Here is a 17,044-nt window from a genome sequence, read left to right as displayed (position 1 = left end):
TCGGCGTATGAATTAACTAAAAGTCCCGACAGCCTTAATGATTGTCGGCTTGTAGTGCCTAATGAACTACTATGGTGCTGTGGTAGTTTGAGTCTTCCTGTCAGCGAGTATCAGCTTATTTGTACAGGATGTACGGGCAATCGTATACACTGACAGTGTGCAGGAGACCTGCATGGCATCAGCTATCTCCTGATTTCTGGTGCAATGCTTTACAGGCTCCTAATACAAAAAATAATAAATGCACGTTTTTTATTTTATTTTTTAACCTGCAAAAAGATGTGCATTTTATTATTTTTTTGTACAAAGGAACTTTTCCTTCTCTTTTTTTTTTTTTTTTTTTTGTATTAAGAAATGAAAGTGAAAAAGGGGGGTAGCTGGTGCTACCTATATACTAAAGAGTGATCTGTCACTCAGTAGTTGGTTAAAACAACGTAACCATAAATTAGATAAAATAAAGTAAAAATAAATTAAGTAAGCAATACTATGTACACCTAGCTCCACCCCAAGTGGTCCAAAGCCAGAAACCTGAACCCACATAAAGGGAAAGGGTCCATCCAGAGATACTAGGTGATAAACGGTATATGAAATGTGATATAACTTGCAGTGAAAATGGGATAAAAATGAAATGCATTAATAGGTGCCCAAATCGGTTGCATACATCCAGACACATAAGGTTAGGACTGAATCTCCATAGTGCATAAAAATCTCAAACGCCAAAAAAAAGCAAAAATATACCAAACTAAAAACATATAAGCAAAAGTCGCAGCAAAAATCAAAAACCCCACGTTACACCATTCATAAGGGGCGCATATATGCATCCATTCTGATGTGGTTGTGTTCATGCTCTAATAAATTATTGCAGGTGACTTGTAGTGCTCCCCCTAATGGGTCCCCACTCAATGGCTCCTTTAACCCCTACAGGGGTAGTATGCATATAGATTCACAATGTAACCAGCATCAGGTGTCCACATCCGCATTCCTTGAGCAGCCTTCAGATAACCAGGCAGCGGCAGGTGTGATTAGTCATATTCCTCATGGAAGAAAAAAAATCCGCTCCCATAGTGTGGTATCCAAAAAAACTTTTTTTTTTAAATATAAAAACTCAAACACACATTAAAAGGTTAAAAATAACACAAACGGGACAAAGTCCATGCACCATAGGTGCTGATAGCCCAAAAAGATCAGCAATGGCTTAACGTAAACCGCTGAGCTGTAGGTGGGCAGCGTGCGCTCCAGCTGCCTTCCACCCGCTTGCTTTAGTGTTAGAAAGTCACGTGGTGTGCGTGATGACTTTTTTGTTAATTGGGGGGGGGGGGGGGGGGGAATGGTTTTTATACAATGCTACAAAGATTGTACTAAGTAAGACTCTTAATAACAAAGCTGTGTCGAGTAAAATCTGAAGACTGGGAAAGCTTATGTGAAATTTTAGTGTGTATAATTTGTAGTGTGTAGGTCATGTGTATCATTTTGTACTATTTCTCTACTGGAGAATTATCTGAAAATAAAAGTGTACTTTTGCTTTTAAATATGCAGGGCTTCCAATAACGCATTCTGGCTTGCTAAATAACCGTGAACAACCCAGGACAAGTACTGTGCCCAGTCTTGCACCAGTAGGAGGAAGGTTGCCTCCTCCTTTACCTCCTCAGAATCTTCTCTACTCCGTGTCAGAACGTAAGCCTAACTCACTACTCCCTTTGCACATGCCCAGAAAACGAATAAATCATTGGTACGCATCAGGACTTGTAGAGTACAGGGCCATCCAGTAACCTAGAGGGCTCTTTCCATTCAGTTTAATTGTCCTGCCTAATGGGCGCAGGGCACATACTCATTCATTTTTTTAAATTAATATCTGCGGGTGGTTGGAACAGGCTGAAATGGGTTTTGTGTCAGATATTTGCAGTGCATGCAAGTTGCAAATGCATCTTTATATGAGTTTTAATATAATGTAGAGATGTTTTTTAATGGTACATCACAGGGCATCCAGGACTTCATATTCATGACTACTTGAGTTATGCTGCCACCTTCAGGTGAATGGGCACTGGCATCCCTGCCTTGGGTATAACTCCTCCAAGCTCAGTTTTCAACTAGTATTATTGGGTGATGGATGTAATTACAGATGTTTCTCTGAAGATTTCTTTCATGGGCTTTGGTTCTTATTAAATCCAATTAAACCCAGTAATATAAAAATAGTTAATTTGCACCCCCCATAGTACACACAGCTTATAAATCATCTTCTTTTTACATTAAAATACTGCCACTATATAACTTTTTCACTGATCTGCATACCACAATTACATGATAAACTGCAGAGTATCTCCAGTGCTGAGATTTCAGGTGGGTGGAGATTTTCCCTGTATACATGCCCACATGTGTGATGCCAATTTCATTCCACCTGGCTATTTCTGAGAAAAACTAACTGTTCTCTCCAGTGTAAAAAACACAACTGAGCATGTGCAGGTTGGCTATTGCCTGTGTTAGCTGGCCTTCCCAAGCTAGACATTGCAGGAGAGGGAAGATCTATGCATACAGGATGAAATGGCTTTATTACACAATGCAGAGTATTTACCCCGTAAGTTCCACACTGAGTATAACAAGCATGCTATGCTGCATATACAGACAGATTTTACTGTTGTGGTTTTAGTAACACTTTAATGGCATATTCCTAACACCCCTGGTGGGACAGATGAGGGCATTATCTGGATTGGTCACTGTGGCAAGAAGGCCAGGAGGGGGCTGTACATGAACCATGAGGTGGGCTCCCAAATCCTTCTATCAAGTAGTAGTTATCCCTCAAATGGCTACCTGAAGGGTAACATGAGTTCTGGCCCTTATCTGGTCATTCCATTGTCTCAGGGACACAATTCTCTTTTTCAGTTGTGTTGAAGGAGGAATTTCCTGCAGCCATTTCAGAGGTCGGCTTTCAGGAGTTCACTGGCTCGGGCCGACTGGAACACAAATCTGGGCGCTCCACATCTCCAATTTGCTTTAGCAGTACCCCATGGAGTTGGATTACAAAAAAATGGGTTCCTCTAGCTGTTGATATGGTTAAACAAGACCCTTAAGGTCCTGGTGGATGAGGTTCCATTCTTTGAAATTGCCACGAATAGCAGGTTAAAGGCCTTCTATAATATGTCCTTCTCCCTAGTAGGAGCAGCTCTGCAGACAGCAGTGGCTGCACTGGGGGGTTGCCATGCCCTTAAACTTTGGACAGAGTGTATTCTCCCTTTCAGAGATTTGGATTCAGGGGATCCTGCCATTTGACCGTTCCTGGAGGATTTATAGTGAGGTTTGAGTTTCTCAGTGGATACTTTTAACTGATTACACACAGCACCTTTCACAAGTGAGCATCATGTCTTTCCAATTGAAAAGGATCTTATCGCTTGTGTTAGGTTGGAGGAACTTTTCTGCACGAAATTGATAGCGAGGCTCCGCTTTTTGAGAGCGATTGCTTTTGGTCCAACTCTGAATGCCTACATCTGGTGATTGGGGTTAAAAACATAACAAAGAAGGTGAAAGTAGGCAGTCAGAAAAGTGACACCTTCATAATCCAAGAGTTCCTTTCATAAGCAACAAACCTCGGGCTCTAAGTAAAACCCTATGTCACAATGTCACCGTCTTTCAGATCCAGAGGCAAGTCCTTCACACAGTAAAGGGGTGCCCCTGACTTGTGTGGGTAGATGGACATCTATTGACCTTTGGGGTGACAAAGGCCAATAGTATGTTACATGCAGTGAGTGAACATATCCCATTTCGAATTTGATGGCAATAACAATTAAACGGAGGCTCCAGCTCTCTCCATGATGAGGTACATTAAGTTCCCACTCGATCAAGAAATGGCCATTTATAGATGTGATATATAATAAGTTTGGGCATATTTTTATATATATATGTATGTGTGTACACACACACACACACACACACACACACACACACACACACACACACACGTATATATTATATTATCTTCATCTTTTTTAATGCTTAATCTTCTGTAGGAACTGTACAGGGTTGACATCCATTCATATAAAAAGACACATCTTTTGAGTTTCCTTTTTAATTATCAAACAAGTTTAAAAAATGCATGACATGGCTAATATAACTATCAAAATAAAATTAACTCTGCTTGGCATCCTTTTATTTATTTTTTTGTACATTTTTCTTGGATTTATGATTGTATGCTTTTAATTCCCCCCCCTTAGATACGTATGAACCTGATGGGTACAACCCTGAGTCTCCAAGTCTTACTGGCACAGGTAGAACTGGGTATCGGCCATTTTACACACGGCCACAGCAGCAAAGGTCAAATCTGATAGGCTTGACATCGGGTGACATGGATACTCCACCAAGAGGTTAGTGTCTTTTTGCCAACTAGTTATTGAATATGAGCTACACTTTATGATTACGGTGTACAATATAAGCAAATGCCATATAAAGTATACAAAAAGATCCATTCCACCTTTTTTAAAGTAGTATTAAACTTTGTTTAAAAAAAAAAAAAAAAATGTTCTACTTGCCTGCTTTGTGCAGTTGCACAGAGCAGCTCCCATCCTATTCTTTTTGAGTCCCTTGCCGGTGCTCTTCCCCATCCACATTGGTCAGTGCTCCTTAGAGGAAGCTGCTTTCCCTGCTGGTACTGCTGCGACTCGCCACCCCCAAACCAACCCCCACTCTCTCCTCATTGGTTCACTGTCTGTGATTGACAGCTAATGAGGAAAGCGTCCTGGGACAGCTGAGGTTATCGTGAACATCACTGGATTGGAGGAAGCTCAGATAAAAAATGTTCAGCCTTTAGAACCCCTTTAAGTATATGTGGGGGGGGGGAGAGCTAGAAAAAATATTTAGCACAGCTCTCCAGTATATGCATATTTCCATGTATCTCTAAAACTTCTGAAGTACTGAAAAATAACTCCATGACCCTTTTCATAAATGCATTTGACTCCTGACTTCTGTAGTCAGCAGACCGCATCAGCAGTTGATATGAGATGGGACCAAATGCTGATAATGTACACAAAGAGGGGTTATGTAGGTGAAGAGGGGAATATGTGGAACTTTAGTCCAGCAGAGGTTAACACAAGCAGAGTTGACAACATTTCTTGGTATTTCATGTGAATGTCTTAACTGGAAGTTAGAAGCTCGCTGCATTTCTGGCAGGATCCTCTGGTAATTTTCAGTACTTGCAATATTTTAGGAGATGTAACATCGAGTAATGAGCATGTGTTGAAGAGCTGTGCATATCTTTGGTTTTGCTCACACACCTACGTACATTTTACAGCTTTGTGTCTGACTAAAGTGGTTTATCACTTGGCTACTGATTTAAAATGGTTTATGCAACAGCAGAGCACTGCAGGGGAAACTATGTAGCTCTGCTTCCATGTGCGTTTTGCCTCCGTTTTTAAATATATCAAGCCACATAGCATCTATCTGCTCTTCCTCTTATCCGATAACCCACTTCTCTTACGAACTTTGCTAACCTTACAAGGACTAATTATTAAAGCTGCAGTTGGGCATCCATATTTGCTCAATACACTTGTAGGCAGGGCAGGACTTAGGGTGCTGGGGGCCCCTGGGCTTGAGTCACTTTCGGGCCCTACCTTCTATATTAATTTGTCGCCATCTGGTGCCGTAACAATATAATCGATCCAATCGTTATTTGAAGTGCCAAGCTACTTTTAAAAGGTGACTGGTACCATAGACAGCGTAAAATGCTAAAAAAAAGTAATAATCGATTACCGATTGAAGCTTGAAAAGCTTTTTTCCAATAAATAAATAATGATGAAAAAAGTTCAAAGTGATCAAGTGTTTATTGCAATGCACAAATGTCTTGGTCAGAATGAGAACATAAAACACTTATTTACCTGGAAAAAATATTGAAAAACTTGAATCAACTACCTTGTAAGGTTGCAATCATAACAAATCAATTGCAAGAATATAACAAAATAACATTGAACTTATATGTGGCACTGGGGACAGATGGCACTGAGGACAGGTGGCACTTATACATGGCAGTGGCACTGGGGACAGGTGGCACTGATGACGGATGGCACTTAAACGTGGCACTGGGGACAGATGGCACTGATGACAGATGGCACTTATATGTGGCACTGGGGACAGGTGGCATTGGGGAAAGATGGCACTTACACGTGGCACTGGGGACAGGTGGCACTGATGAAAGATGGCACTTATACGTGGCACTGGGGACAGATGGCACTGATGACAGATGGCACTTATATGTGGCACTGGGGACAGGTGGCATTGGGGACAGATGGCACTTATATGTGGCACTGGGGACAGGTGGCATTGGGGACAGATGGCACTGATGACAGATGGCACTTATATGTGGCACTGGGGACAGGTGGCATTGGGGACAGATGGCACTTATACGTGGCACTGGGGACAGGTGGCACTGATGAAAGATGGCACTTATACGTGGCACTGGGGACAGGTGGCACTGATGACAGATGGCACTTATACGTGGCACTGGGGACAGGTGGCACTGATGACAGATGGCACTAAGTACAGATGGCACTTATACGTGGCACTGGGGACAGGTGGCACTGGGGACAGGTGGCACTGGGGACAGGTGGCACTGGGGACAGATGGCACTGGGGACAGATGGCACTGGGGACAGGTGGGACAGATGGCACTGGGGACAGGTGGCACTTATACATGGCAGTGGCACTGGGGACAGGTGGCACTGATGACAGATGGCACTAAGTACAGATGGCACTTATATGTGGCACTGGGGACAGGTGGCACTGGGGACAGATGGCACTGGGGACAGGTGGCACTTATACATGGCAGTGGCACTGGGGACAGGTGGCACTTATACATGGCAGTGGCACTGGGGACAGGTGGCACTGATGACAGATGGCACTAAGTACAGATGGCACTTATATGTGGCACTGGGGACAGGTGGCACTGGGGACAGGTGGCACTGGGGACAGATGGGACAGATGGCACTGGGGACAGGTGGCACTTATACATGGCAGTGGCACTGGGGACAGGTGGCACTGATGACAGATGGCACTAAGTACAGATGGCACTTATATGTGGCACTGGGGACAGGTGGCACTGGGGACAGGTGGCACTGGGGACAGGTGGCACTGGGGACAGGTGGCACTGGGGACAGGTGGCACTGGGGACAGGTGGCACTGGGGACAGGTGGCACTGGGGACAGATGGGACAGATGGCACTGGGGACAGGTGGCACTGGGGACAGATGGGACAGGTGGCACTGGGGACAGATGGGACAGGTGGCACTGGGGACAGATGGGACAGGTGGCACTGGGGACAGCACTTTACACTGTTTTTTTTTATTTTTTTTACTCACAGTGAAATGCACGTCGCTCTCCCTCCTCACAGGCTGTCTCTGTGAGGGGGAGAGCCGGCGATGAGAGATGATCTCATGATATCATCTCTCATTGCCATTGGACACTCAGATCAGTGCTAAATGGCCGCTGTGATTGGCCATTTAGCATGATCTGTGATTGGCTGTTTGGCTGTGTCCAAGGGACACTGCCTAGTCGATACAGTACTTCCCCGATGCGCGCCCGCGGCACGCATCAGGGGAAGTAAACGAGAGGAGGACATCCAGGGACGTTATAGCGCGGACGCCTCGTGTATGGGCTGGCGGGGCTCGCGGGGCCCCCTATTGGACGGGGCCCATGGGCTTGAGCCCCGTCAAGCCCTATTGAAAGTCCGGCCCTGCTTGTAGGCTTTACTTCTTGCTTGTGGTGATGCTCAGTGATTAAGCTTGTCTGCTTCCTTTTTCACACAGTATGCCACATATGTAACAAGCTTGTGAGATTCTAGAGCACAAACTTACACCAAGATTGTAAGGCCTCATGGCACATGGGCATTTGGAGGAGAAGGTAGGATCTATATAAAATCGGGGTGCACGTACAACCATCCAGAGGTGAATGTCTGTACGCGTTTGTACTCATCTACACGCTGATGCTTTTATTGCGTCTACATTTACCCACGCAGTCGCATGTGATGTATTTCCCAAACATGAGAGTTCCATGCTTGGAGAACACGTTGTATGCGAACACCCAGGTAAACACAGATGCAAAATAAAATAAAAATCTCAGTTTACTCAAGTACAAGCATGTACAGCTGTTTATCTCTATGGGCAGCTGTACTTGTCACCTGCTGCTCCCTGGCTGTGGGAAAATGTTAAGATTTATATGTCAGACCCTGCGTACATCTCCATATGTCTGTGTTTGAGGCCCAAGGTTCTAGAGGTTGATTTTACAAATCTGTATATGTAATACAATATTAGACATGGCATGCTTTTTATAAAAAGTATAAAAAAAAATCTTGCTTGCAACAGGTTTAGGGAGTTTAAAAAAAACTCGCACACCTTCCCTTTGAAAGCAATGGAATCGCAGTAAAAATGCTTCCAATGCATTTTTTTAGTCACCTGTCCTTTAAAAAAACGAATCGCAAACTTGCCAAAATCACGTGTTTCTTTTTTTTTCTTTTTTCTTTTTTTTTGCAGCGAATCAGTGTGAAAGTGCCCTAAGGGTCTACTACTATTCTCTTTTTCCAGATCTCTTCTCAGGCAAAATTATTAGTGTGCATTATTTTTATTTTATTTTTTAATGCTGGTTGTAACTCTACCTGGATTTTTGAGGCACTTTGTTTCCTCCCCAGGAATCTGATATGGCTCTTCCTGACTATCTAGCTTCCTTGTTAGATTTATGTACTGTCCCACTTTCAGACCGGACCATTTTGCTGGTAAATGACCAGAGGTCTTTTTACACTTTGGCACTGCGCTGCTTTAACTGGTAATTGCGCGGTCATGCAATGTTGTACCCAAACAAAATTTGCGTCCTTTTCTTCCCACAAATAGAGCTTTCTTTTGATGGTATTTGATTGCCTCTGCGATTTTTATTTTTTGCGATATAAACGTAAAAAGACCGCAAATTTTGAAAAAAAATGATATTTTCTACTTTTTGTTATTAGAAAAATCCAATAAACTCAATTTTAGTCATACATTTAGGACAAAATGTATTCAGCCACATGTCTTTGGTAAAAAAAAAGTCAATAATTGTATATTTATTGGTTTGCGCAAAAGTTGTCACATCTACAAACTAAGGTACGTTTTCTGGAATTTACGCAGCTTTTAGTTTACGACTGCCTATCTCATTTCTTGAGGTGCTAAAATGACAGGGCAGTACAAAACCCCCCCAAATGACCCCATTTTGGAAAGTAGACCCCCTAAGGAAATTGATAAGAGGCATGTTGAGCCCATTGAATATTTTATTTTTTTGCCTCAAGCGATTGAATAATGACAAAAAAAAAATTTTTTTTTTTTTTTTACACAAAGTTGTCACTAAATGATATATTGCTCACACATGCTATGGGCGTATGTGAAATGACACCCCAAAATAAATTCTGCTGCTTCTCCTGAGTACGGGGATACCACATATGTGGGACTTTTTGGGAGCCTAGCCGCGTACAGGGCCCCGAAAACCAAGCACCGCCTTCAGGCTTTCTAAGGGCGTAAATTTTTGATTTCACGCCTCACTACCTATTACAGTTTTGAAGGCCATAAAATGCCAAGATGGCACAAAACCCCCACAAATGACCCCATTTTAGAAAGTAGACACCCCAAGCTATTTGCTGAGAGGCATGTTGAGTCCATGGAATATTTTATATTTTGCCACAAGTTGCGGGAAAATTACAAACTTTTTTTTTTTTTTTTTTTTTTTTTCACAAAGTTGTCACTAAATGATATATTGCTCATGCATGCCATGGGCATATGTGAAATGACACCCCAAAATAAATTCTGCTGCTTCTCCTGAGTACGGGGATACCACATATGTGGGACTTTTTGGGAGCCTAGCCGCGTACGGGGCCCCGAAAACCAAGCACCGCCTTCAGGCTTTCTAAGGGCGTAATTTTTTGAGTTCACTTCTCACTACCTATTACAGTTTTGAAGGCCATAAAATGCCAAGATGGCACAAAACCCCCACAAATGACCCCATTTTAGAAAGTAGACACCCCAAGCTATTTGCTGAGAGGCATGTTGAGTCCATGGAATATTTTATATTTTGCCACAAGTTGCGGGAAAATTACAAACTTTTTTTTTTTTTCACAAAGTTGTCACTAAATGATATATTGCTCACGCATGCCATGGGCATATGTGAAATGACACCCCAAAATAAATTCTGCTGCTTCTCCTGAGTACGGGGATACCACATATGTGGGACTTTTTGGGAGCCTAGCCGCGTACGGGGCCCCAAAAACCAAGCACCGCCTTCAGGCTTTCTAAGGGCGTTACAGTTTTGAAGGCCATAAAATGCCAAGATGGCACAAACCCCCCCCCCCAAATGACCCCATTTTAGAAAGTAGACACCCCTAAATTTAGGGGTACACTAGTGAGACTAGGTAATAAATGGCGGGTGCCCTGAAACTATAAAAAAATAACTAACCAACCAGCGTCACCTGTAACAGTTATATGGTGATCACTGGTGAAAGGGTTAACTAGGGGGCAATCAGGGGGCTTTATGCGGTAGTATATGGGGGTCCCTGGCGCTATAAAAAGCTGCGGCGAACCTAAATACCTACCTGCCTAACTAGCGTCACCTGTGACACTAATACAGCGATCAGAAAAACGATCGCTTATTAGGCTGGGTTCACACTGGAGCGATGCGGGAACGCCACGAATGCGCGGCGGGTTCCCGCATCGCATGCCTCCCGGCGGCAGTTCACACTGCCCTATGCGAACTGCTGGGAGTGTCAGTGAAATGTTAATGACACCCCCAGATCAGTTCGCATATCGCAGTGCGATCTGCAAACTTGGATCGCATGGTGTGAACACCCATGCGATCCGATTCTGCTGCGGACCAAAAAAAGGGTCCCGTGCGAGTTTGCGGCGGGTGCGGCGGGTGCGACACGAATTCAGCCATACTATCTGTATAGCTGAACTCGAATCGCACAGAGATCGGATGTGATTTGCACTGCAGTGCGGTGCGAATCACATCCGTTCTCATAAACCGCTGCAATGTGAACCCAGCCTTAGTGACACTGGCGACGGGGGGTGATCACGGGGTTAAACCTTTATTGGGGGGGTTAGGGGGGTACCTTAGAACTAAAGGGGGCTAACCCTAACTGCCCTAACAGTTATTCGTCACAAATGACACCTGCCGGGTGATCAGGGGGTTAAACCTTTATTAGGTAATAAATGGCGGGTGCCCTGAAACTATAAAAAAATAACTAACCAACCAGCGTCACCTGTAACAGTTATATGGTGATCACTGGTGAAAGGGTTAACTAGGGGGCAATCAGGGGGCTTTATGCGGTAGTATATGGGGGTCCCTAGCGCTATAAAAAGCTGCGGCGAACCTAAATACCTACCTGCCTAACTAGCGTCACCTGTGACACTAATACGGCGATCAGAAAAATGATCGCTTATTAGGCTGGGTTCACACTGGAGCGATGCGGAAACGCCGCGAATCCGCGGCGGGTTCCCGCATCGCATGCCTCCCGGCGGCAGTTCACACTGCCCTATGCGAACTGCTGGGAGTGTCAGTGAAATGTTACTGACACCCCCAGATCAGTTCGCATATCGCAGTGCGATCTGCAAACTCGGATCGCATGGTGTGAACACCCATGCGATCCGATTCTGCTGCGGGCCAAAAAAAGGGTCCCGTGCGAATTTGCGGCGGGTGCGGCGGGTGTGGCGGGTGCGGCGGGTGCGGCGAATGGCTGAACTCGAATCGCACAGAGATCGGATGTGATTTGCACTGCAGTGCGGTGCGAATCACATTCGTTCTCATAAACCGCTGCAATGTGAACCCAGCCTTAGTGACACTGGCGACGGGGGGTGATCATGGGGTTAAACCTTTATTGGGGGGGTTAGGGGGGTACATTAGAACTAAAGGGGGCTAACCCTAACTGCCCTAACAGTTATTACAGTCACAAATGACACCAATGCAAAAAAAAAAAAAAAAAAAAAAAAATGACATTGGTGTCACTGTGACTGGGGGGCAGGGGTAATTGGGGGGGTGATCGGGGGGTAAAGGGGGGGTGTGAGTGTGCCTGGCATGTTCTACTGTGTGTGGGATGTGTTGGTGCAACTCACTGATCCGCTCTCCTCCGTGTCGGAACGAAAAATACCGACACGGAGGAGAGAATACATCACTTCCTCTCCTGTGTTTACATTACAGGAGAGGAAGTGATGTCACCGGGGATTTCCATTCGTCGGGAGCGATCGCGAGGGGGTGGCCATGAATGAATGGCCGTCCCCTCGTCCGGGATCGCTCCCGAACGAAAACCGACCGCCGCAGGCACCGGGCGGGGGCCCGATCGGGCCCCCGACCCGCGGGAGGCAAAACACGTACATCTACGTGCTTATGCCTGCCCGTGCCATTCTGATGACGTAGATCGGCGTTAGGCGGTCGGCAAGTGGTTAAAAAAAACTCACATTCTGTAATTGTAGAAATTTTGTCCAACTCTTCTCTGTACAAGTAGTTCATTTTTGTGCTATTTTTACATAATTTTTCTTTTTTATAGCTGCTAATATTGTCATCCAGACTGAACCACCTCCTGCTGCTCCTGAAAATAGTAATCTAAACCGAGTGGTGGTGGAACCAGACAGAAAAAGACCACTTGGAAACATGAATGATGGCCCTTTTGTTAAGAAACCTTGGACAGACAAGTAAGAACCTTTTACCTGGAATTCATCAAACATGGCAGTTTTATGTCACAGAAAAGCTCACAATTCATTCATGTCTGTATTCCTGCATAGAATCATTGAATATATATATATATATATATATATATATATATATATATATATATATATATATATATATATATATATATATATATATATATATATATATATAAAAATGCTTTATTGCATAAAAAATACAGCTCTCGGCTCTAAACTCGAGAACAAAAATGTAGTATATTGCAACTTGCCAGTACTTGGATGGGGCGACTGCATTTATTTTATTTTTTCAGACCCCCCCTTTATTTATTTTCACCTAGTGATCATGCCAGTAACACGCCCTGTTGCTCGCTCACCATACAGTAAGAGTATTGTTACTCTAGGACAAAAATTTATTAAGACTGCAGAACACCTCCCACTCTCATCTCCATAGCACGGAGAGAGGGTTTTGTAGTTCTGAGCTTAACTGGGCAGCGCTGATAAGATTGCTTGAGAGAACATTGCAGAGCACACGGGATAGCACTGGATTTCTGAAAGTATCAACTGCTATTTTTTGCTGTTGGACTATTTAACCACTTTCAGACCGGACCAATTTGCTGGTCAAAGACCAGACCACTTTTTGCGATTCGGCACTGCGTCGCTTTAACTGACAATTGCGCGGTCGTGTGACGTGGCTCCCAAACAAAATTGACGTCCTTTTTTTCCCACAAATAGAGCTTTCTTTTGGTGGTATTTGATCACCCCTGCAGTTTTTATTTTTTGCGCTATAAACAAAAAATAGAGCGACAATTTTGAAAAAAACACATTATTTTTTACTTTTTGTTATAATAAATATCCCCCAAAAATATATAAAAAAACATTTTTTTCCCTCAATTTAGGCCGATACGTATTCTTCTACATATTTTTGGTAAAAAAAATCGCAATAAGCGATTATTGATTGGTTTGCGCAAAAGTTATAGCGTTTACAAAATAGGGATAGTTTTTTATAGCTTTTTTATTATTTTTTTTACTAGTAATGGCGGCGATCTGCGATTTTTATTGTGACTGCGACATTGTCGGGGACCCATCGGACACATGACACATTTTTGGGACCATTGTCATTTATACAGTAATCACTGCTATGTAAATGACACTGGCAGTGAAAGGGTTAACCAGTGGGTGGCAGTGTAGGGGTTAAGTGTTCCTAGGGGTGTGTTACTAACTGTGGGGGGGGTTGGGCTTTCATTTAGTGTACACTGATCTCTGCTCCAATCACATGGAGCAGAGATCAGCGTCACTAGTTGCTAGGCAGAATGGAAAAATGTTGTTTATACAGCATTTCCTCCATTCGGCCGCTCCGTGAGACGATCGCGGGTCCTGCGACCGGACTCACGGGGGTCCCGACCAGCGCGGGAGCGCGACGCCGGCGGCGCGCTCCCGATGGCAGGGCGGCATCGAATATTGGACGTACATGTACGCCAATATGCCTGCCCGTGCCATTCTGTCGACTTACATCGTCGTACGCTGGTCGGGAAGTGGTTAAACAACACTTTCAGTGGTATATTTAACAGACCAAAAGGGAGCAAATATAAATTTCCATTTTAGGGTTTACGTATATTTAAAGTGGTATTAAACCCAGAAGCAATTTTATTATAATGCAACTTACCAATTCTTAGATCTGGTGGCTGCATTTATTTTTTTCTTTCGTTTCCATCTAGTGATCATGTCCGTAATGCCTGGTACACACGATGAGATTATCGGACAAATGAATTTCATGCTAATCTCAGATCAAACCTGAAGAGTTTCCTAGAGTGACAAAAATAATAAAAATTTGGATGTGTTGTAACTTATTTGTATTGCATTTTTTAATGACAACTGTACTGATTTGAACAAATCGTACGACCTGGAATTGTAGAAAACATTTTTTCGTGCATGTTCAATCTGAAGGCTCTCAAAAGCTGTGTACTAATGATCACATTATCACAGAATCGCTACGAAAGCAGTATTTTTGTGTACGGGTCTTGAATCGCTTGTTGAACGAGCGCTCCTGCAAATGTTTCAGTCTCAAGGATGAGACCCATCATTTACCACTGACAGGGGTGCGTACAATGTTCCGCTTTTATGTATGTAAACCTTTTATCCCAAAAGGAAAAAAAAAAAACCTTTATAAAGTGTGAGCTGGAGTTTTGCTGCAATTTGTTAGTGTATCTAAATCTGCTAGTATATCTTACAACACCCCCCCCCCCCCAAACTGGAAATTACTGCTGTCCAAAGGTGACCCTGTGCTCCTTCATCCAGCGTAGGGGCTGTCTAATACGGGAGGTGTGTTACTGGCCAGATCGGTGCATTTTCAAGTATTAAAGATTTACTGCATTGTTTCCATACAGTGGCAATACACCCTCTGTTATGGTGATCTTTGTTACCAGAACAGAAAGCGACAGTAACATTTTTATAATTTCCCATCATCACAGAAATAGAGGGGACATTTTTCAATAGAGACGTCTTCGTCAAAAATCACCATACCACTAGATCAGGGGTAGGCTACCTTTTTTGATAGATGGAGATCTACCTGGACAACAGTGAAGAGATCAAAGATCACCGGGGTGCAGCTCCCCCTCTTTATTTTTAAGAAATTAACTAGCTGGCCCCAAATAAAAAGAAAAGACAGCAAGAAAGACCTAGAAAAATCTACTAAAACTAATGTCCCTGTAAAAATATAAACTTGGCCTAACTTTTTAAAAGTTGGCTTCAGTGGAAAAACTCAAATTCACTTTCATTCACTTTTTTTTTTTTTTTCATGCCTGGTGAGTAATTGGTCACCCCCCCCCCCCCCCCCATATGTCTGATGCCAGAGTTCATCATGAAAGCAGAACATCTGGTACTGCAGGCTGATTTTCTAGACTAATTTCAGGCCTGGCTTTCTGCTTTCTGGCCAGTGCAAGTAGTTTGTACAGCAGCGTACAGAGGTCGGTAGTATATAGGATGTAGGGAGGCGTGCAGAGGTCAAGGTAGGATGTAGGGAGGCGTGCAGAGGTCAAGGTAGGATGTAGGGAGGCGTGCAGAGGTCAAGGTATAGGGGAATCGGGAGGGTATGGTATTGGGGTAAGGGAGATGGAGAGAATCAGGAGGGCTGGGGGTTGTGTGTCAGAATGTTATGGTATGGGGGGGGGGGGGTGTCAGGAGGGAAGGAAGGAGCTATTCCTGAGGCTTTCCCTGCCCCGTAGCCACACATATGCAAGGGGAGGGCACTGCCTCTGCAGCCTGGAATGTGTGAGCGTGCACATGTGCCACTCTAGAGCAAGAAATGGGTCACAACTGCGGGACGACTTCGCGCTCTACTTGTCGGCGATCATTGATTTGCAAACCCCCGCACTAGATGGAGTGATTTCAACTCTGTATGTAGAATGTAAATGTAAGAACTGCAATAGAATCTTCAGTGACTTCAGTCTTCTTCAAATACGTGTGTGTGTGTGTGTGTGTGTGTGTGTGTGTGTGTGTGTGTGTGTGTGTGTGTTTATTGATTTTAAATAATATTGTTTGGATTCTGAGCACTAAGAATAAAGTCTTGCATTTCTAATAGGCCCCTTTTCACACTGGGGCGGCGCTGGTGTTAGCGGTAAAGTGGCGCTATTTACCATAGTCTTAGCAGCGGTATGCGGCCGCTAGCGAGGCGGTTTTAACCCCTGCTAGCGGCCGGAAAAGGGTTAAAACCGCCCGCAAAGCTGCTTTCAATGGGTAGGAGCGGTGAATATACTGCTCCAAAGATGCAGCTAGCAGGATATTCCCCATCCTGCCAACGCACCACTCCAGTGTGAAAGCCCTCAGGCTTTCACACTGGAGTGAAAGGGGCTGTGTTTTTTTTTTTTTTTTTTTTCCAGGCGCTATTTTTAGCACTGTAGCCTGAAAACCGCCTCGGTGTGAAAGGGGCCATCATAATTCCTTTAGACACAGGAAATTTATTATTTTCCACAATATATTTTAAATTTTTTTTTGTTTTTTGTTTTTTTTTTTTTTTTGTTTTTTACATACCATTCTTTACCAATGTTAATATTATGTGTTTGTCTTTTGTTAGGCAAGGAAACAACAACCATAACAAATTAGGATTTGGAAAAAAAATTCAGTACACAAATACCAAACTTGAAGTCCGAAAAATTCCTCAGGACCTAAACAACATTACCAAACTGAATGCACACTTCAGTAAATTTGGTACTATTGTTAATATACAGGTGAGTCTTGTAATTAATATTTATGGAAATGGATGTTGGGTTTTTTGTTTTATTAAAAAAAAATTTTGATCTATTATAGCTAAAATTGTTACATCAAAAATTGGCACTCTGTTAGTGCAAAAAATAAAAACCGCAGAGGTGATCAAATACCACCAAAA

The 17,044-nt window shown here is 43.5% G+C and overlaps 1 protein-coding gene across 2 annotated transcripts in view; it reads left to right on the top strand.

The window, feature by feature from the left end:
* RBM27 (RNA binding motif protein 27) overlaps positions 1 to 17,044 on the top strand; it is a 179,563-nt gene that overhangs the window by 70,606 nt on the left and 91,913 nt on the right. For both annotated transcript variants that reach the window (XM_077473000.1, XM_077473001.1), the window contains 4 exons: positions 1,534 to 1,671; positions 4,200 to 4,349; positions 12,522 to 12,666; positions 16,733 to 16,886. In XM_077473000.1, coding sequence (XP_077329126.1) covers positions 1,534 to 1,671; positions 4,200 to 4,349; positions 12,522 to 12,666; positions 16,733 to 16,886 — 587 coding nt within the window. The remainder of the gene's footprint in view (positions 1 to 1,533; positions 1,672 to 4,199; positions 4,350 to 12,521; positions 12,667 to 16,732; positions 16,887 to 17,044) is intronic.

This window comes from Lithobates pipiens, unplaced genomic scaffold, assembly GCF_037356315.1.
Source record: "Lithobates pipiens isolate NorthernLeopardFrog02 unplaced genomic scaffold, aLitPip1_a1.2 Scaffold_8, whole genome shotgun sequence".
NCBI lineage: Eukaryota > Metazoa > Chordata > Amphibia > Anura > Ranidae > Lithobates > Lithobates pipiens.
The sequence above is the reverse complement of the archived record's forward strand: the minus strand, read 5'-3'. Positions and strand labels throughout refer to the sequence as shown.